The 22,807-nt window shown below is 41.5% G+C and overlaps 1 protein-coding gene across 4 annotated transcripts in view; it reads left to right on the forward strand.

Annotated features, from left to right (window-relative positions):
* The window catches only part of Tmem255a (transmembrane protein 255A), a 53,986-nt gene that overhangs the window by 27,656 nt on the left and 3,523 nt on the right, over window positions 1-22,807 (forward strand). For 3 of the 4 annotated variants that reach the window (XM_013509442.1, XM_005413666.2, XM_005413668.2), the window contains 2 exons: window positions 10,197-10,359; window positions 16,394-16,537. In XM_013509442.1, the coding sequence (XP_013364896.1) occupies window positions 10,197-10,359; window positions 16,394-16,537 (307 nt within the window). The remainder of the gene's footprint in view (window positions 1-10,196; window positions 10,360-16,393; window positions 16,538-22,807) is intronic. The other variant, XM_005413667.2, reaches the window with a different exon arrangement.

Below are 22,807 nucleotides of genomic sequence, written 5' to 3' on the forward strand. Positions count from 1 at the left end.
GGTACCTGGGGGCCAGTTTCTCTGGCTTGAGCATTAAGACCTAACAGGCTAGAAGCAGGGAAAAGGGGCAGAGGAAACCATCTGGCCCTTTACTTTTTTCTTTGCTAACACCAGTCTCGTTTCCTTTGAAAGATTTGGCAGTGGAGGAAGAGAAATTTAAAGACTTAAATGAGCCTTTCTGATTACCTGGGGGTTCAATTGTTCGTCTTGTAATAATAACTAACACTTGTAAGAGGCTTCCCTTCTTAGCAGTGATGATGGAGTGCTGGCTGTAATTATACTTCCTGAGCCCATCCTTCCAACAGTGATCAAAGGAGTGTAAAATAGATGCTGCAGAGTCGGGAGTCGAGGTTGTTTTGTTACCTTTTCTCTTCCTTCCTCTTATCCTTTCCTCCCCGTCCCACCCCCCACCTTTCCCCCTTTTTTTATCTCCTGGATCATTGACTCCTTCTTCTGTCATCTTCCCTCTCTCCTTGCCGCACTCTTCTCACCTGCTTCCTTCCCTCTTCTTTCCTATTTCTTGAACTCCTGGGGTGGGGGCTGGGAGGTGGCTGGAGCTGGGCGTGAGATTGGGAGGAGAGAAGAGGCCCACAGAGAGAGCGGGAAGTGATGCCTTGCAGATGCACCTTTCTTCTGCAGTGGGTGTGTTTCTGTAAAAGGATTGAATGTACCAAATCCTACTCTAAATTCCATTTAGCTGAGCCCTCAGGTGAATATTTCCTCTTTTCTGAAAGTGGAGGCTCAAATGCAATTTATCTTCCTGTCAATCTGAGCTTCATAATAACCGCCTTACTTTCTTAAAGCAAGTTACACCAGTATTGTCATTAATAAAGGGATTTTATGAGGAGCTGTATTAAACTGTGGGCTCCCAAAGGGCAGGGAACATGATTTAATCTTATCTGGGCCCCTTGACTTAAGCACAGGGCTGATGAAAGGGAGTGACATTTGCTGATAAGGAACCAAAAGAACTTTCTTCTCACCAGAAAAGTGAAATATTGGACTAGGCAACTGGCAGAAACACTGTTGCTTAAGATCTTTAACTTAGAAATGGCTTTTGCCTACTTGGGACCTAGAGGCCAGTCCCAGGCAGCTCTTGATGCCCTTTCCCAAGCCTCTGGTGCCAAGACTCCAAAGGCAAAGCCAGTAGCAAAGGATTTGCTTAGCTTTCATCAGGTCTTAAACTCAGGCCACGAGACTTTTTTTTTTTTTTTTTTTTTTTGGTACTGGGAATTGTACTCAGGACCTTGCACTTGCCAGGTAGATGCTTATGCCACTGAGCTACATCTCCAGCCCAGGACTTTTTTTCTTTCTTTCTTTGGTGCCAGGAATCAAACTCAGGACCTTGTGCTTGCCAAGTAGGAGCTTGTGCCACTGAGCTGTATCACCAGCCCCAGGCCATGAGACTGAAGAGAGGCTGCTCCCGTAATGGAGGGGAAAGGTTTTTCCTTGACCCAGGACTTTTTCCAGCCAGAACCAATGAGACCAAAACACAAGAACTAAATATAGCTGGCAACAAACATTCTGAGACTTGGAGACTTTAATCTTACCAAATGCATATTTGTTTTCTTCACATGAAGCCTATTTTTGATCAATTGCCAGCTCCTTCAGTCCATTTCCTGGAAAGGAGGCCAAGAAAAAAGTGAGAACAAAACACCAGGCAGTCATTGGTACAGTGCTACAGAAACAGAATTTCTACTGTCCCCTGGAACCCGTAGACTTGCTTTGACATCAGGGGCAGTGAGGTTTAGATACCAAACATGCATTCATTATTCAGTGTAGTTTTGGGCAGGAAGGTGGCTCCCTCTGAGACAGCAGAGTACCTCTGGCTTGCGTCTACTCACTCATCTTTGGAGAGGTCAAGTCAATATCATTGGTTTTCAGTGTGTGACGTAAAGGAAATGAAAGGAAATGGAGTGGTTTGTGAACTGCTTCAGCTGGTAATAAAATTAAAGTAGACAGCTTACTTCCATTCATTACTTCATTTGATAAACTTTTATGAAGCTCCCATTATGTGCCAGGGATATTCTAAAGGAATAGGTATCAACTAGACATAGTAGCTTTTTCCTTAAGGAACTGAGTTTAGCAGGAATATTATAGGGAAGGGGATTTAAAGAATGTACAGAATACATGCCACGAAAGAGAGCTGCCCAGCGGTGACAGCTTACCACTGCCTGCTCACCAAGAACTGTTGAATGGTTCTAGGCCCCCATTGAAAAGCAGAAGAATACCGTCCTGCCTTATCCAGGATCTGCTTCCTCCTCCTTTGTTAAGTGAGGACTGAAATACAGAGAGGTTATGTTTCTGCAAGCTGGCCCAGCAAGTTCAGAGCCAGGAGATGCAAGCCTATGTTAGGTAATCAATTGTCAATGCAACAATCAGTCTCTACACTCACTCATTCACTGAGTATTTACTCATGATCTTTAACATTTCTACCACTCAGCTAGGCAGTGAGGGAGACACAAAGGAATGCAAGAAATGACCCTCGCACTCAAGAAATTACAATTTCACTTTTTTTTTTTTAAAGATAAAAGGAGGGAAACATTAACAGACATACAACATTTTACAACATCACAAGCACAGTAAAGACAATACAGAGTTACAAACAAAGTGGTAGGGAATTAACAATGGTTATTGTATTACATATTGATATCTTCAAAGTGGCTTCTCATGAAAACAGATATAGACATGCAATACTGGTCAACCAAAGACTCATTGACAGTTTCTTTCAGCATAGAAATAGAAGACAGAAGAACAACCATGTTAACTATCATGTATATACATACGTACAAAATTTCTCCTTCTTTCCCTTCTCTTTTCCCACATCCCAGTTGCCCTTTACTCTTCAGCGGTTTCCTATCGTTTCACAGTGTCTATCATACCTCCGAGTTTAAATTAACTCTTTCAAGGTTTACGCTAGTGAAACAATGCGGTGCTTGCACATGTATGTTTGATTTATTTCACTTATGAGTATGGTCTCTAGTTGTGACCATTTAAATATAAAGGCCTCAAGTTTATCTTTCTTTATAGCTGAGTAATATTCATTATATAAAAGTACCACAATTTTCTTATCCAATCCTCAGTGGATGGACATTTGGGTTGCTTCCACATTTTAGCAATTACAAATTGTGCTGCTATGAACATAGGTGCACATATATCACTGTGATATGATGTTTTTAGATAGACAGTCTGGTGGCCTTCGTCTTGGTTGTAGCATAATGCTCAGCACTGAGGAGGCTCTCAGTACACACTGGGTTAAACTAATAACTGATTGCAATTGTGAATGCGCAACATGCCAAAGTAAAAGGAATAAACTGAGGCTGTGGAAGGCCAGGGGAAAAGCTAATGAATGGGCACTGGAATCCTTGAAGAAGGTGCTATTGAACTAACTTTTTTTCTTCTTTCTTTCTTTTTCTTTTTCTTTCTTTCTTTCTTTCTTTCTCTCTCTTTTTTTTTCTTTTTTTTGAGATAGGGTCTTGCTACATAGTTCAGGCTGACCTTGAACTCATTGTGTAGTCCAAGCTGGCCTCAAATTCACAGTGATCCTCCCGCCTCAACCTCTGAAGGGCTGGAATTACAGGCATGTGCCACCATACTTGGGAGAGATTAGAACAGGCAAAGAATAGCAGTACCTTCCGTGGAAGGGGAGAAATTTGAACAAATATTTGGAATAAATACCTAGCATAGCCAGTTTTGAGCTTCTGAGGACTCCAACCTAGCTGAAGTTGCGGACTCATTTTAGGGCGCGATTATAGCAGACTGAAGAATTCATACATTTTTTTCATGAAGGTAACAGTGGGCCATGGAATGTTTTGATGAAATGAATGGCATAGTTGAAGTGTTTAGTGAGAAGCAATCAGGCAACAGTAGGACCCGGCATCAGGGCCTGGCAGTCTCGGACACACGAAGGTGAGGGTAGTGAGAAGGCAAAAGCTGCGGTTTGGGAGGAAACTTACCCAGAGAGTGGGCCAAAGAGAATCATGAATCTCCAAAAGAGACGAGCTGCATTAATTTGCTAAAACCTGAACCATATCCAAGTATTCTTTCTCTTGCTTTATGGTTCAGTTTAAATGTTTAAATATTTCCCGAACACAATCAAATTGAAACCAAACATATCTTCTCCAAAATTATTAAATATCTTTTTTTTTTTTTCTTTGCAGTGCTGGGGATTGAACCCAGAGCCTCACGCAGGCTAACCAAGCCCTCTACCACTGAGCCACAACATGCAGCCCGATGTTATCGGTTACTTTTACCTGAATGGCTCACCTATTTCCATGTCAAGATCTATGCCTTCAAAGCGTTAATGCCTTTATGCACAGGATTCAGTTTTGAACTGAGTTGCCAGAGGGTGACTCTTAGGAGAGACAAAATGTAGCTACAAATTTTGTTGGGAGCTCTTATAAACGGCGGGAGTACTGCTTTCACGCATGTTCCCATTAAATCTTCCAGGCACAGAGCGATTAAGAAAGTTGGTGAGAGTCAGACAGCAAATAAGCGCCAGAGCCAGGATTAGAATGCACTTTTAACTCTAGAATCTGCTACGGCATACCACCTGTCTATATGTACTAGCAGTGCACCTAGTTGCTTTAGGACGTAAGCAAAGATGATCTGAAGGATGTCAGAAGCGGACTTCCAAGCAACTACACTGCCCCTACATCCCACACTCAACCTTTACACCCAGGCCTGCACTGTTAGAGGCTAGTCCTTTTATAGCTATACCGTTTGGGGGCAATAAGTAATCTGTACGTGTTCCCTGTTCCATTCCCAAGGCCTAGTACAGTGCCAACTCACAGGAGACTTATGCTTATGAATATGTTCTTCAAACATGTTCCTGAAAGTATTGAAATCCAATCCAAATTCAGATGGATTTCAGCATCTTTAAAATTCCACTGTGGAAACTTACTATTGAAAACAGTGGAAATTGGACGTTGTGGCGCATGCCTGTAATCCCAGCACTCGGGAGGCTGAGGCAAGAGGATCGTTGGAAGTTCAAGACCAGCCTGGGCTACAAAGCGAGCTCAAGGCCAGACTGAACTGCACAGCGAGACCCTGTCTCAAAAAGACAAAAAGACCAAAAACAAAACAAAACAAAACAAAACAAAAAAAAACCCAAAAACAACAACAACAAAACAGTGGGTCTTTAACATTGCTGGGCTTGCTGACACAGATTCTTGAGCCCCACCCCCAGAGATTCTGCCAGATTCCATATAACTGGGATGGGCTTAAGATTCTGTACATTTAATGATCTTTCTCCAAGACCCAGGTACAGATCCACACACAGACACTCATGTATATACACAGCACACCGAGACACACATAGAGATGCTAAACATTCTGACGTAGTCAGTCGTATAAGCACACTAATTTTAATTCCGCTAAGGAACTAACTTATACAGTTTAAAGGTCTTTACTTACATGAATAATTACTCCTTCCTTCATTTCAGAGATTATCATTTCATTTTTGGTGTCCTTATAACAGGGAAGTCATCTGTAATAGGCATTCTGATATGGGGCATTTGATGGTGAGCTTAATTTCAGGAACCATAGTGTCTCAACTTCATGATCCATTTCAGTGGCCAAACTAAAAAACTACCTTGTACCCAGGAAGATAGGAACTTTCATTTAATTAATCCAGTAGATATTTACATAGCACCAAATATGTGTCAGGCATAGCAATGATCAAAACGACCTAAATCCCTTACCTCACAGAACTCAGATTCAAGTTGGCTGGGCAGGCAAAATAGGCATGTCAGGAAGCTAATTCCACATAGGGATGAATGGTCACAGAAGAATTATGGAAAAGGAATGTATGAGTCTGCTAAGGCTGCCATAACAAAATACTGTAAATCTTATTACTTTTCATTGGTCTATTTAGGTTTTCTATTTCTTTATGATTTACACTTGGTAAGATGCACTTGCAGAGGAACTTGTCTATTTATTCTAGATTATCAAATTTGTTTGCATATAGTTATTTATAATAAACCCTAGGAATCTTCTGTATTTCTATGGTGTCAGTTGTAATATTTCCCTTTTCATCTATGATTTGGAGTCTTCACTCTCCTTTTTATTGGTCTTGTTAAGAGTTTGTCTATTTTTGTTTATCTTTTAAAAAAATAGCTTTGTTTCATTGATCTTTTGTCTTTGTAAAGTCTCTGCTTCATTTATTCTTGTTCTGACCTTTGTTCCTTTACTTCTACTAATTTTGGGTTTAGTTCTTGCTTTTCTAGTTTCTTGAGATGCAGTGATAGGTTATTTATCAGATCCTTCTTTTTTGATGTTGTCATTGACGGTTATACATTCCCATCTTTATACTATTTTTGCTATATCCATAAATTTTTGTAATGTGTCAGTTTTCAATTGTTTCAATAATTTTTGAAGTTTCCTTCTTGAATTGCTTTCCTTGATTCATTAGTTGTTCAAATGTAAATTAATTTCCACATGTTTACATAGTTTCCAAAGCTCTTCTTGTTATTGATTTCTAGCTTTATTGCGTTGTGCTGAGAAAAGATACATGATAGGATTTCAATCTTTTAAATTCATTGAGACTTATTTTGTAGCGTATTATATAACCTGTCCTACAGAATGTTCCATGTGATGATTTGCACATACCATGTTTACAATATTAGAGCATTCTGAGTTTTTCTGTTTAGTTACTGTTACTAGTAAGTTTTATACATCTGCCCATATGTTTTTCTAACTTAGTAATGCCTCTTTCTGCTGGAACAACTCCCTTAAAGAGGTCTAGTAGTGATATATTTTCTCAGCTTTTGCCAGGGAATATATTTACCAAATCCTTCCTTCATTTCTAAAGCACTGCTTGGCCTGGCACAGCATTCTTGGTTTACAGTATTTTTCCATCACTACTGTGAAAAATCTCATGTCACTCTTTCCTGGCCTGTAAGATTTTGCTGAAAAGTCAGCTGTTAGGTGTACTAGAACATGCTATGTGTTGATTTTTTCCTCTTGCAACCTTGAAAATCTTCTCTTTATCTTTTACGTGTGAGAGTTCACTAATTTTTTGAAAATTCTATGAAAAGCTCACTAATTTTTTCTTTTATTTGACCTATACTGCTATTGATGTCTTCCATTGCATTTTTAATTTCACTAAGCATATTTTTTAGCTCAAAAATTTGCACTTGATTTTTTTTTTTTTACTTTATTTTTTGGTAACAGGAATTGAACTCAGACCTCATGCTTGCCAGGCTGGTGCTGTGCTGCTGAGCTATATCCCTAGCCCTGTGTTTGACTTAAAACTTGCTTCTATCTCTTTAAGTTTCTCTGTTAGAATATTGAAACATTTGTGTTCTTCCAGGTTCATTGAGTTTCTTTAAAACGGCTGCTTTAAATTCTGAGAGTTCTCCCATACTGATTAGTATCTGGTCAGTTTCTGCCATGTTATTTTGAGTATGACATAGGTGAACTCATGGTTTTTTGAAAGCTCTTTGATGCTTCTTATTGTGCAACATCATTTGGGCTTTAAAGGATCAAGAATTCTTTCCAGTCTTCCTAATCTGTAATTTTTAAAATGTGTCTGTCTTTCCAGAAATTCTAGGCAAGCTGCTTATTTTCTCTGAACCTGTAGTTATTTTATTTCAGCGCTAGATTGTGCCCAGCTCCAGACTACCAAGAGTCTGCTGTCAGTGTGCTGTCATTATTTCAGTACTAGAGGGCAGTCTAAGCCCTGGCTTGTCCTAAATACTCTGATGGTGTATTATTCCAAAAGAAAGCAGAAGAGTGTCTAGAAAGAGCAGTTTGTATCCACAGTCCTCTCCCTGGGGCCAGGATAGACACAGATCTCTCATCCGTACTTACTGTCCTGTGGTCAGACACTGCAGGATTCTGCCTGGCTCTGGGCAGGGTCTGTGGATAGAACAGTTCCAGGTTCTAGTGTCACACTCATGGCCACCAAAGCCCCCAAGTTGTGTCATACACTGGTCTCACAGCCCATCAACACCTGAACAACACTGGATTAAGACACTGTTATGTGCTGCCTATGGCTAAGGTGGACTCATGACCCTAACCACTGCAATAGCCATAGGCAATGCTAGCTGGAATAGAAGTCTGATTGACTGAGGTGATGTGTCTTTCCCTAGCACTTCAGCAGTTACACAGGCCTTGTCTACAGGCAGGCCTGGGATAGGGTACATTAGGATCTGCCCAGTGTTAGGTTTCACTAGCCCCTCACTCAGTTCTAGTGCAAAGTCTTCTGCTCACTACCCTGTCCTATCTCCAGTGAATGGGGCCTTGCACCATACAGTGCTGCCTGAATTTGGGGTAGTGTTGGTGAAGGCAGACACTTGGCCACCCAGGGTGATCTAAACTGGGTCACGCCTGAGTCTCACAGCTGCAAGAATGTACACAGTCTCAGAGATGCACTAGGTACACACTGTAGGTGGCAGCGATGCTGGCCAAAGCATGAACCTGTTCCACTAGGGTACAGATTTGTGCCTAGTGCTGGGGCAGTCCTTGATCCCCATCTGAGAGCACTGGTCTCCACAGGTAGTGGAGCTAGTCCTTTGGCCACCAAGGCTAACACTGAGCTGGGTTGCACCTGACTCTCACAGTCAAAGGGACCTACACCATCTCTGGAGCAGGGCAGGTGTTTCCCAGGCCTACTCCAAGGCTGGAACCGGTGTGGCTGAAACTTTCATCTGTTTTGCAGGTGCACAGGTTTCTGCTTGATGCTAGAGCTGGTCTAAAGACTTTGTGAGCTCTGGTCTGCATTTGGGGCTTTAGTTTCATTTGGGTCATTGGTCTCGCCATGGAATACCTGGAACTGGGCTCTGAGACAAAGCCCTGTACTAGCTTTCCCACCATGCTTCCCAGCAGATGAAGTCTTGCTCCTTACTCTGCTGCCCCAGGATGGAGGAGGGCTGGTAGAAGCTGTCTCTAGCCTTCTGGCCTAATGCAATTCTAGGGCCAGGTATTGACCTGGCAGTAGGAGTTGGAGAGCTTTACTCAGAACTGGGTTTCATTGTGATGAGCATTGCACTAGCTTTTAAGTCAAAGACTTCGCTCTCTCTCTCCAAAGCAAGAGGTGCCTCTTTCCATGTTGGGCTGTTTGGAGTTGAGGGAAAGGTGATACAGGAAACGCTTTCCTTCCTGCCTTCTTCAATGCCTCATTTCATTTTGTTATACTAAAATCCCGTAGCATGGTGTCTCACCCTCTGGTAGTTTGGTGCGTGACTAGCTGTTCAATTTGATGCGTCTGTTAGGAAAGCTGACCAGAGGATCCTGTTATCTTGCTCCGCCCCCACCTTTTAATGTTTTCAGCACATGGTTAGTTGAGTCTACAGATGCACAACTTGTGGATATGGAGGGGTCAACTGGAAAGTCATATTATGGGCTAGGGCTTCAGCATATGAATTTGTGGGCAGGGGTACAATCTGCCCCATAGCAGGTAATGTAATTGAGAGTTACTGGGCAAGGTGAAGGATGTCTTTGGACAGAATAGTCAGGGAAAGGCTCTTCACAGAGGTGATAGTCATGGTTTTGTATATCAACTCAGTTTTAGTTGTTTAGTCACATACTTTTTGTGGTTTTGCTTTGATTTGTTTTGAGAGGAAAGACACAGAAATATTTGAAGCCTGAATTCAGATTCCATCTTTACCACTTATGACCTGAACAAGTTCCTTAACCACTCTATGCTTTATTTTCTTCATGTGCAAAATAGGAAGTGACAGTATCTACCTCACAGAATAAGGTAAAGTTTTGCAGGGTTGTTTAATAGACCTTTCTGGGATGATGGAAATACGCTGTAATCTGTTCTATCTGGCACAGTAACCACTAGCCACATGTCGCTATGGAGCACTTGAAATGTGGCTAATGAGATTGAACAACTGAACTTTAAATGTTACCCAATTTAAATAGCCACATGTGGCTAGTAGCTCCAATATTGGACGCCATAGATTTAATAAATTCACATATGTAAAATTCTTAGCAATATGCCTGGTACACAGTGTCAATAAATGGTCACAAATGTTTCTCTGGCAAGAAGTAGTTTTGTTTTGTTTTGGATAAACACTAATCACACCTTAATTTATTATAGTGTCTGATTCTCCAAGTACATGGTTATGATGTTTATGATACCAGCTCCTCACCTACCTATTTGTCTTTTTGCTGAGCTACATGGCAGCCAGATCCCTGGGGGGTGGCTTGCTCCTGGGAGGACTGACTGCAGTGTGCTCCCTCCTATGCAGCAGGGTGGAGATCACCGGTGGCTACTATGAGTACATCGATGTCAGCAGCTGCCAGGACATCATCCACCTCTACCACCTGCTCTGGTCTGCCACCATCCTCAACATTGTCGGCCTGTTCCTGGGCATCATCACTGCTGCGGTCCTCGGGGGCTTTAAGGACATGGTAAGGAAGGAACTGACTTTCCATTTCACAGTGGCTCCTGTTGCCGGTAGGGAAAAAGGACAGCTGCTTAGGGCAATGGAGATGCATATTTTGAAGGGAGGAATCAAAGCAATTGCCTCAAGGATGTAGCTGCTTTCAAATATCTCAAGTTGAAGAGGCCAGGCCGCATCATCAATCTGCAAATATCACTTATTAACATAAATTACCTATGTTTTGAAGGTGAGATGGAGGGATGTTTTCTGTTCTTCCACCACCCTAGTTATATAAATAGTTTATTTCCCCTGTCCCTGACACTCTTAGTAGAGGGCTTCTTGGTTATTTTCCCCCTCAACAGTCTTTGGGAGCGAAAGAAGGAAAGAAGTACTGTAGCTGTAGATAAGGTTAATGCTAATCTCCCCCACTCCAGGAATTTCACCCTGGAGTTTCTCCAGAGAAAGCATCTAGGCTCTTTCCTTTTGCATCTGAAGAGCCATCCCAAGGCTAAGCTGCTTGCCAGGTCTTATCTTCAACTTCAACCTCAACCTCAACCTCAGCCTCAGCCTCAGCCTACCCGTGTAATTTTCCTCTCTTCCAAATCTTTTTCGTGTGTATGTCTACAAAGGCACACCAGGACTCAGCACGCAATACGTGCTCTGCAACAGTAGATTCCCTCTTCCCTTTGCTTTTAAAACATTTTTAAGCATTTATCTGCTAATTTGATAAATTTTGATCTCTAATTATGGAGACAATAGTTCTCAGATATGGCGATCAACCTTGCTTAATATTCGAACCACCTGATGTGCTTAACAAAACACCTCAGAGCAGGAACGGCCTATCTGCCCCTTCCCCTTCTCCAGAGATTCTGATTTAACTGGTCTAAACTGAAGCCCAGGCATTGGTGATTTTTTAAAAAGCTCCCGAGGTGATTTTGTTGGGCAGCTAGGATTGAATAATATGGCTTTAAAAGAATGTTCCATGTGTGCTTAGAGAATTATTTTGTGCCTGAAAAGGCTCTCATTTGACCCCAGAAATGAGACAGGCAGATCCTAGACCCTTAATGGTTTCTGTAGCATTTGAGGTCCCTGAGGGATAAGACCCCGAAAGGCAGTTTGTAATTTGGTCCTAGACTGTGAAAAACATGGGTGACGGAAAATGAAAGTTATGGGAACAGAAAAAAACTAGTTTTGGGCGGCAAGTCCCCAGCAGGACTGGACAGACAGGGAGTATTGAGTGCTCCTGCTAGTGAACGTACCTAAAGGCAAATCCCTGCCTGCCCATTCCCTCTCTCTCTCTGTTTTCTCCCTCTCTCATACACACATTTCTCACTCTTACTCTCCCATCACCAGGAAAGCCTGAGCACTAAATAGTGCAGGAAGCATTAACACAGGTGGGGCCTTCAGAGGGATAAGGATTTCCTTCAAGTTAGGGCCTGGGGAGAGTTTGGTGACAGACCTGCACAAACCATCTTTCTAGGCTGAGGCTTCTTTAGAGAAGATAATTCCCATTTTCTTGGAGACTTTCCTCAGGGGAGGGGTGACAGGACTGGAAGAGAAGCTCCCCACTGGGGAGTTGAAGAGGCAGGACCTCAGGACTGATTAGGAACACGTTCCTAGAGCCTTTCAGGCCTAGGTGGCAGAGCAACCTTGAGCACAAATGGAATAGGTGCTGGCTACTTGGTAGACTCCATGGGGTCCCTTCAAGGTGTCTTCTCCTCTCCAATTGTACCTTGTAAAAGTCACAGTGCAGAAAATTCTGTCATGTTTGGTTCCTTAAGGTAGATATTGTCCTCATTCTTCTTGTGCACTTTCAAAATGCATATATTAAAAAATAAAAATGTTAATATGCCACAGAGGTATGAATACCTGTGCTACTAACTTTCCATGTGACAGATTTAATAAGGCCCTTTTCCATGGTGATAGCAGGAACTGAGACTTGAAGGCAAAAGGTACTTGGTGAAGACAACCTTTCTTCGAGACATTCCTGAAAGTTGGAAAGACAGGAGGTGTGCTAGGAAATACAGCACTGTCAGGCTTTTGGCCTTAGCTTTCGACCTCTGTGCTGTTTTGTTTAATGTGCCATTCAAAAAAATTGAGAAAGTCAGAAAAACAAAGTCACAATTCAGAGGTACTTAGTATATTTACAGTGGTATACGGTCATCTCCTCTACCGAGCTCTATAACTCTTTCATTACCTGAAACCTGTATCCATTAAATCATTAATCCCTATTCTCTTTACCCTACACCCCCAGAACCCACCAATCTGCTTTCTGTTTCTGTGGATTTATCTATTCTGGATATTTCATATAAATAGAATCACACAATATGTGAGATTTTGTGTCTGGGTCCTTTAATTCACGATAATTATTAAGATTCATCTACCTTGCAGCATATATCAGTGTTTCATTTCTTTTTTATAACTGAATAATATTCCATTGTATGGTACACCATGTGGTTTTTTTTGATCCATTGATGGACATTTGAATGGTTTCCACTTTTTGGCTATTGGAAAAGTGCTGTTACAAACACTTGGCTAAAGGTATTTGTTTGAATACATGTTTCCAGTTCATTTGGTATAAACCTAGGAGTTGAAATGCTGAGTTGTATGGCAATTTTATATTTAACAATTAGAGAAACAGCCAGACTGTTTTCCTCAGCAGCTTTATCATTTCATATTCCCATCAACAGTGTACAAGGTTCTGATCTGATTTCTCTGTACATCAGTGCAGAGTGGTATCTCATTGTGGTTCTGATTTCCTTTTCCCTGATAATCAATAATGTCAGATATCTTTTCATGAACTTGTGGACAATTTGTGTACCTTCTTTGAAGAAATGCCTATTTAAATTATTTTCTCATTTTTAAATTGAGTGTCTTTTTGTTGTTGAGTTATAAAAACTCCTTATATATTGCAGATACCAGATCTTTTCAGATATATGATTTGCAAATATTTTTTCCATTCTATAGGTTGTCATTTCACTTTTTTGGTAATGTCCTTTGATGCCCAGTTATCTTAGTGTTTATTGCTTATGCTTTTTTGCTTTCTTTCTTGTGGAACTAAGAATCAATTGCCAAATCCAAGGTCATGATGATTTTTCCTGAAGTTTTCTTCTAAGAGTTTTATTCTTTCAGATCTTACACTTAGGTCTTTGATCCATTTTGATTGAATTTTTGCATTTAATGTGAGGTAGGGGTCCAACTTCAATCTTTTGCATGTGGATATCCAGTTGTCCCAGGACATTTGTTCAAGAGACTGCTCTTTCCCCATTTTAGATCTTAGTCCCTTTGTTAAAAATCAGTTAACCATAGATGTATAGATTTATCTCTAAATTCTCTATTTCGTTGTTATCAGTGATCTTTGGAGCAAAACAGGATTTTGTTGGTGGTCTTTCTCAATAGGTACAGTAATGGTCCTTTACTCTCTATGAAGTGCTTTTGCACGTTTGCTTTTCTTCAGTCTTCATTGTTACCATTTTGTAAGGTAATTATTGTCTCCATTTAACAGATAATGAAATAAGCCTAGGCAGTTCAAGTGATTAATCAAGCTATGAATAGTAGAAGTGTGATTGGAGCCCAGATCTGTTGAATGCCAGAGCCTTTGCTCTTTTTACTATACTCCTGCGTCCCCTAACTTTTGGTTAGCCCTTTCTGGTTCTACAAGTGTTGTAATGATGTTGTATTCTTTTATTTAGTTGCTTGAATCTAAAAATTTAAAGTGAGTTGTTTTCAACTGTTGGGAACTTCTTTAACAGTAAAGTTAGAGCGTGAGGGAAGTACCAAGCATTATCCGATGTCTGGTCCAGGAACGCTGTCAAGGACCAGTGGGGAAAATGAAAGATGAAAGCCAGTATCAGGGGGAAAGATACTTCATTTGTGAGATGGCAGAACACTAATAGGGGTATGTGATGGCGCCACCACAAAGGGACTGTTACCTTCATCACCTCACTACAATGAGATGATGACATAGAAAGTCTTGAAACATTAACCAGCTGAGGCTAACTAAATCCTTGGCCTACACTCAAATGCCCTGGATGAGTTATGTGTCTCCTCCGCGAGGGGAGTGCCCTGTGGTTGGCAGGGAGGCCCAGGAGTACCGGCTGATGGGAGCCATTTCCAGGGAGCCAGGACTTAAATTGTGAGACCCTCATTACTGATCGGTAGCGTTCTAAGCTCCTATGAAGCTAAAGCGTACTAGGTAGCACAGGAAATGGTGAAAGCAATCTTGCTTTCACAAAACTGAGTCTATTCTGAAATAATGATTGTGCACGTTGGGAAAACTGCCACTTTTATTCCTCTAGTTTACTACAAACCAGAGATACCAGTTAGGAGAATATGGCAAGATATATTCACTATTTAAAGACTCACTCTTCTCTTTTTTTCTATAATAGCCAACCTTCTTTCAAATATGATCCTGGATCCCTAGCATCACTGGAAATGCAAACACTTTTGTAGATATACTTTACACTGCATGATTGTTTTTCCATAGTTAGGCTTAGTTCATTTGGATAAAAGAGCTGGTTTCATTTTGCATGAGCTATGTGGGTATGTTTTTAATGAACAAAAGGTCAACGGAGCATGATTTCTTGTCCTTCTCCAGGGGTTAAACTTAGAATTCTAGTGAAAAGGCAAGGGCATTTCTAAATGCTCTTCCTCTGTAAAGAGACCCAGTCCTTGGAATGATCAAGATCCCCACCCTCTCCCACACACTAGAAAGGCTGACAAACATTTCTCTAGTTGTCTATGAGCTGCATTGCAAGGACTGAGGATTGTAGCTCTTCAAACCTCCTAGCGATGTAAACAGTAACCCACTGCAAAGAAGAGAGCAACAGAACTGTGTTGAAACTTGCTGTAAGGTAGTTTCTTGTGCCAGCGCCCTAACACAGTTGCCTGTGCCACTGCCAAAGCCTGCCCACATATTTTCACTCCTTGAGAGGAAGCTTCTGTTCTGTCAATGTGGTGTAGATATGTACCAGAAAGAAGACACGTTGATCTTTTAGACAGCCCTCAATTATCCACATGAATGGAGGCATAGTCAGTGATATGGAAGATGGAAAATACATCTATCCCACACTTTGACCTATGTGGTACAAGGCACACTACTGCAGTACTTGGAAGCTAATGAGCAGTGGTACCCTCCGTTAGATGTGCACTGGCTCTGTGGAGAGTAGGACTTCCATCCTGGACAAGATTAGCTTTAACCCTTGAAGGACTAGATGCACCACCAAGTTGTAAAAATGATAAAAGTTATCTCTGCACTGTTCTGTTTGCAAAAATAGGAGGAGAGATATATTCACTTGGTGTTTCACGGTCTCTGTTTACTGCTAGCCATGCAGGATTGACAAGAAATGAATACCTTTCATGTCTTCTAGAGAACTCCCCAGTAAGTTTGGCAAGAGTCCTCACAACTTGTACAAACTGGTTTGTGCCTGAATGCATTCTGTCACAGCAGCAGTGCAGTAGTCTGTTCAGCTTTGTCTATTTAACAGTTTGTATTTTGAGTCTTATTTTTTATTTTTAAACTTTTGCAAACAATCACATAAAGAATTTCAATTTTTCTATAGGTTTGAATTTTTCAAATTAAAAATTTGAGGGGAAATAATACAATACACACTGGGTATAAAACTCCTACATATGTAGTGGAGAGTTCAGAGCCCCATTTTCTTTTTAATATGATTCCTTTCCCGGGAGATAACCACAATTAGTAGTTTGTTGGGAATCTTTCCAGATTAACTTCTTTTCATTTATATGTAATTGTGTATGCTTGTATATGTTTATATATATATATATTATACAAAAACATATACTATAAATTTATATTTATATATGAGTATTTGAGTCTTTTGTCACATAAACTTGGTTCATGTTATATCAGTTTAACACAGTGGCTTTTAAAAAATTAATAACATACCCTGGACAATTTTCTCTATTACTAAATACAGGTCTATGTCACATTTATCAGTAACAGCATGGATATTGCATAGTATAGATGTACCACAGTTTATTTAACTGTTCCCCTAGGCTGAACATTTATGTTGTTTCTAATTGGTGTTTTTTTTCTACAGAATCCTACTCTTCCAGCACTGAACTGTTCTGTTGACAATGCTCATCCTACTGTTTCTTACTACGCACGTCCTCAAGTGGCATCATACAATACCTACTACCATAGTCCTCCACACCTGCCACCCTATTCTGCTTATGACTTCCAGGTATGTTTGGAGAGAGAAAGAACTCTACTCCCCTGGCTTTTACTCAGGGTCTCTTGATCTCTCCCTCAGTTCAGTGCAGTAGCATCCCATTGTTTCCATCATAAGGATGAGGTAGCCAGGCTGTCTATCTCTGATGGCCTTTAGCAGCCCAGGGGTACCAGTGAATAAAGACGACATAGGCAGGCAATGATAGGAGATGTGTGAGGTTGGGAATGGCACAAGAGAGGAAGAAACAAGGAGATAAAAGAAAAAGCAAGAGAAGGAGGGTAGGATCAAAGTATCCCAAATTGTCTTAAGCTGTAATAAGGAGGAGATCAATTGGCTGGGAAATGTCAGTTCATAATTACATTACCATGGACCTCTGTCCAACAGTGGCTTTATCCATTCCTCTGCATGGGGACAGGCCTACCCCTGTTCCTTAGCGCAAGAGCATTCTGAGCCACACAAGCATTTAAATCAAACCCACAATAAGAAAGTCCCTTTATTTTCTTCAGATTTCCTAAGGCAACACAGAAAAACTATTTTTATAATACCCCCTCCCCCTTTTGCCCTATTATCACATAGTTCAGAAATAGTGTTACCAAATTTGCACTTTCCCTTTTCCTTTTGAGCTGAGACTAAGTGCAGAAAAACAGAACCAAAAAAGGCACATAATTAAAAGTAGGGATTCATTGTGTGCAGAACACTGAACTAGGCACTTCAGGAGAACAAATGAAGTGGTCCTTTAGGGATGTATAGTGACTGTGTTATCTTTCCCTCGCTATGACAAATCACCTGAGATAAATAATTTAAGAGGAGGAAGGGCTTATTTTGGCTCCCAATTTCAGAGGTTTCAGGCCCTGGTCATTTGGCCCTGCTGCCTGAGGCCTGTAGTGGCACCGTACATCACGGCAGGAGTGAATGATGCATGAGGTTTGTTCATCTCATGGAATCCAGGATATGACAAAGACAAACAGGAGGAGTGGAGGGTCCCAACATCACCTTCCAGAGCACACTCCCAGTGATTAACTTCTTTTCACTGGGCCCACCTCTTAAAGGTCCTACTACCTCCCAGAAGTGTCATAGGCTGGGTACCAAGCCTGCAGTATCCGAACCACTGGGGGACATTCCAAATCAGAAGAATGATTATAAGCCTTTGACCACAGAAGAATGGGGTTACACTAAAATCTGGTTAATTTAGCTGGATGTGGCAGCGTATACCTGTAATCCCAGCACTCTGGGAGGCTGAGGCAGGGGAATTACAAGTTCAAGTATAGCCTGAGCAGTTCAGTGACTTAGCAAGACCCTGTCTCAAAGTAAAAAAAAATTTTAAAATGCTGGGGATGTAGCTCAGTGCAAAGATCCTGGGTTCAATCTCCAGTAAAAAATAAAAATAAAAATAAAATAAATCTGGTTAATTCAAAATTTAAGGATCATAGGAAAAACATTTTAAGGGAGAGAAACTTATAATGAATTTGCTTCTATTGAGTAAGAAGCCATGAATGGGCCAGGGATATAGCTCAGCAGTACAAGCGCCTGCCTGGCAAGTGCAAGGTCCTGAGTTCACTCCCGATACCCGCCCCCCCACAAAAAAAGAACCTATGAATGCTCCAAGAGAACATAAAAGCATGACTTCTTGGGGTGCTTGAGTTAACCAGCCTGTTTAGCAACACAAAACCTTTGGGCAGCTTAATTTCAGCTTCACTTTAACAAAATGATTAAAACTTAAAAATCCCATGAAATTGAATGAAGTATAGTTGCATTTGGTTTAAATATTGTTTGAGAGGTCTAGGGCTTTATAATGCAATAATACATATGGTATGAACATGGACCTGTTCACTTCTGTAAAATAACAGTGCTAATACAAGGAGATATCATTAAAGCTTAGAAAAATAATGTTAAAACTTGTTTTGAAGCCTACTGTTTACACAGACAACTTGAGTAACCTGTTACCAAAATAGTGTAGGATGAAAAATATAAATATGTTCAAGAAGGGCACAGACAAATTCAAGAATGATAGAGGTAATAAGATCTCCTTTAAGACAATTCAAACATGTTGAAGTTAACATAAAAGGAGCCACTATTCATTCTGTTAGGGCCCCTATAGTAAAAAATCCATCTTGGGATAGAGGAGTCATACATGTGTCTAGCCTAAAAGGCGTCCTTCATTTTTATTTTTTGTGAGATAGGGTCTCACTGCATTGCTCAACCTAGTCTCAAACTTGCAGGCTCTAAAACCAGGTATGGAGGCACATGCTTGTAATCCCAGCACTCAGGAGGCTGAGGCAGGAGGATTGCCACAAGAGTTTGAGGCCAGCCTGAGCTACATAGTAAGTTCAAGTCCAGACTGGACTGCAAAGCGAGACCCTGTCTCAAAACAAAACAAAACAAAACAAAACAAAACAAAACAAAACAAAACAAAACAAACCTTTGTGGGTTCTAGCAATCCTCCTATCTCAGCTTTCTGAGTAGCTGGGGCTACAAACATGTACCACCAGGTTTGGTTTTCTCTTTCATTTTTATATCAATGTAAATTACATTGATTTTAGGAATTTACTTTATAATGAACCCCTTATATAGGGATGACAATGTCTCTGGTGATAGTTGTCACAATTCTAAGGAAACCCTTTTCTTTAGCATATGGAGCCATGTCTCTGCCCATCATTCCTCATTCAAACTCTACCCCAGGAATAAAAATGTGATTAACAACATCAAGCAATGATGCAGGCTTTAGGTTTCAGTTCAATCAACGCTTTCTCTGTGTTTCCACATGCCAGGCAATTTGCTAGAAGTTGCGCATATAAAGGTTGATTGAGACAGTCCCTGCATTAAGAGATCTGTCTAGGGGTGTGGGTGGGTCAGGGGAGAGCAGTGGAAACAAACAAGTTAAAAAAACAAGAAAAAATTGCCCAGGGTGCTATAAAAACAGGGTACCAAATCCAGAAAGAAATCCACATTTAGCTGCATAGTCTAGCCCTATACACTGGATGTAGAGCAGGGACCTCGGGAACTATAGATGCCTCTATTTTTTAATGATATGTACTATTCACTGAGTACTTACTATGTACCAGGCAATGTGCCAAGTGCTTTACATCTGTCATCATTCAGTCATTTAGTCCTTTGAGGGAAGTCACTGCCCCTTTTAAAATGAGAAGACTGAATTGTAGAGAGGTAAATCAACTTCCCCAAAGTCATAGAGGTGGTAAGAGGCTATAGTAAGAGCATAGTAATAGTCCAAATTCTACAGGCCATTAAGCATCACTTTCTACTTCTGCTGGGAAATTAAACTCAGTGTAGCTTTATATAAATGCTAAAAGTTCCCAGCCATATTCCCCACTTTAACCATGGTCTGCTCCCTTTCCTGTACATTTGGTGAATTGCCAAGTTTAAGCTTAAAAGTCTCAGCCTGTGCAAAATGCAAGCACTTCTGTTTATGTTCTTTCTTAAGCTCATGAAGGTACATTATGTTTCACCTAGACCACTGAAAGTGGCTCATTATAAATTGGGCCCATTTAATGAAAGGATTTAATCCTGGGGGAAGCAGTTTATGGCACAGGTTGCTGAGAGCCCATGAAGGCTGCTGCTACTGTCATTCAGTTCTTTTTTTTTCTCCTCCCTTGCCAAGCTTTTCTTTTTTTCTCCTCTGCCCTGTTCTTGTCCTTCCTTTCTCTTCCTCTTTTTTTATGTGTTCTCTCTTACCTATTCAGCTTTGGCTTTCTGGGGTAGAATAGACAACAAATGCAAAGAACCAGCACATCCTGGATTTTACCCTTGGGACCCAGTTTCTAGCTAGTCATTGTCACCAGCCAGTTCCAGGGCTCCTTTTGGAGTCACTGCTCTACAATGCTTCTGAAGAGAGAAATGTGCATTGATCTTGAAGGGTGTAGGTTAGTCATCGGGCGGAGAGGAGGGAGGCCAGGGCGGAAGAGGACAGCCCTCTGTGCCCCTGAAGGGCGGTGCCCCCTCTTAGCACCATCAGCCTGCAGGCCACCCTGGACTCTGAGAAGCAGCTCAGAAAGCTACAGCTGACTGGGCCCAGCTGTGGACTACTCAGATGCCCTCCTCGGTTTGTGGTATGCAAGGATTCAAAACTATGTTCTCCTGAGCTACCTGTCACATTAATAAAGTCAGACTCTCATAGGAACTAGAATACACCAGGCCAGCTCCCTAGTCATGACAAAGTTAAATATTTCCCAAGGTTCCTGTCTGTTGCAAGGAAATTTTGCACTGGTGCTGTGGGCATTCTCCCTCCCAAACTCCAAAGGTGTGTGGACTCCAGCCAGTTAACTCCTTAGCTCTGCCAAGAACCCTTCAATTTTATCCAGTTTTATGCTCAGAGGTGAGAATCACCTCCCCTCCTGTAATACTTCCCCAACATGAAACAAGAAGTGGAAAGCTAAGGGCCACTGTACCACCTTTTATCGTCTAAGTGTACAGCTGTCACCCACAGTATGGCTGTTGTAGCTGCTGCCCACAGAAACCCTTTAATACCTCAACACAGAACTGCCTTTAGTTCTACTGCAGAACACCTGTCCCTCTCTTCTGCGGTTGGGAACACCTAAAACTGGCCCGGTGTCTCTCACTATCCCTGTAGTGGGATTTAGGGCAGTGTGCTGTGTGCCACATCTTGGGCACAGAGATTCTTGGCCCTGAGAAGTCTTGCTGTCCTCTTTGGTTAAGAGGAGGGAGGTATTGAGGAAAGACAACAAAAGACAGAGGGAAAGGGGGAGAAAGGGAGAGTTTGGGGGATGCTGGATGAAAATTTAGGAAATGACTATACAGTCATGTGCTATTTAATGATGTTTCAGTCAATGACAGACTATATACAACAGTGGTCCTATAAGATTATATCACTTAGCCAGGCATGGTAGCGCACGCCTGTAATGGCAGCACTCGGGAGGCTGAGGCAGCAGGATAGTTGTGAGTTCGAGCCCAGCCTGGGCTACAAAGTGAGCTCAAGTCCAGCCTGAATTGTATAGTGAGACCCTGTTTCCAAAAAAAAAAATGGTATCACCTAGTGGCACTGTAGCTGTCTTAGTTTGTGCGAGTACACTCTGAGATGTCTGCGCAATGAATTGCCTAATAACATATTTCTCCGAACGTATCACTGCGCTGTTGTTTTAACAAGGGGTATCTTTTTAAAGAGAGAAGAAAAGCTGAATTTTTAGAAAGACATCTTGCTTGTCTCGAGCCCACCGCCCCAAATTATTTTGCCGTTAAAGGCTCTCTCTAGGTTCTATGATCCTGTCATTCCATTACTCAGAATGCAAGAATGCATAGGGTGAGGAATTGCAGCCACAGTCACATGTGGTAAGGGACACATATTTTAGAGTCTTAAGCAAGACCTAAGAAACCTGGAGATCTCTTTCTCGGGCTGCAGAGGTCAGGACTGGGATGAGGAGAATCTGATAACGATGGGAGTCTCCGGTTCTGGAAACCTCAGGTCAAGGCTGACTCTAGATTGCTACAGATCCAGAAAAATGACATGATCTTTTCAAGCTCCGGCTGGTAGAATAAAGTAATAGTGTGACCCCTCCAAACACCCCCACCCCAGTAACACTTGAACACTTTGGCTTCAAAAAAGACCAGCTCCTCTAGAGTTAAGATACAACTGAATATTTGTAATTCTTCCAACCTGTTTGTTGGCTTATGTTTGTTCTTTCTGAGAGCTTAAAACTGGTTTCTTGCCTCTATTTATCCCTGCAGTTCCCTGCAGCCTTCAGACCTTACTCTAGCAGTATTCCCCTACTGGAGCGGGGCAACAGCACCCACGGGGGGGGGGGCGCTCTGTATTTTTGAGAAAACATTTTTATTTTTAAAAAGCATGCCAAGTTTACCTGACATACTACTGAAGTTATCTTCACGCATTCAAAACTTACTGAGTACCTACTATTTGCCATGCACTGCTTTGAACTCTGGAGGACATGGCAGTGAACAAAACAGACCAAATCTTGAGCAGGAAAATCACCTCAAGAGGGGAAAAAATGAATGCCAATTTATCTGGTGTTTTAAAAAAGTCCCAATCTGCTCCTTTCCCAAAGTTAGACAGCACAAAAGAAGATTGAATCTTCAGTTGCTGCAACCTGCGCCATTGCTGTTTCTCACCATTGGTGTTCTTACCTCTATGTCTTTGTTACACTTTGCTCCCCAAACTACCTAAATACGTGAGGATTTGGGGTGGGGGTTAGTTCTGATGGAATAGAAATGATGGGTTTAGTCAGATGACTCCAGATCCAACCAAGCCCTTTACTCTGCTTTTGGTTTTTTGTCTATGAGATGGGCACTGCTTCG

This window comes from Chinchilla lanigera, unplaced genomic scaffold, assembly GCF_000276665.1.
Source record: "Chinchilla lanigera isolate Chin_1 unplaced genomic scaffold, ChiLan1.0 scaffold00171, whole genome shotgun sequence".
NCBI classification, from domain to species: domain Eukaryota; kingdom Metazoa; phylum Chordata; class Mammalia; order Rodentia; family Chinchillidae; genus Chinchilla; species Chinchilla lanigera.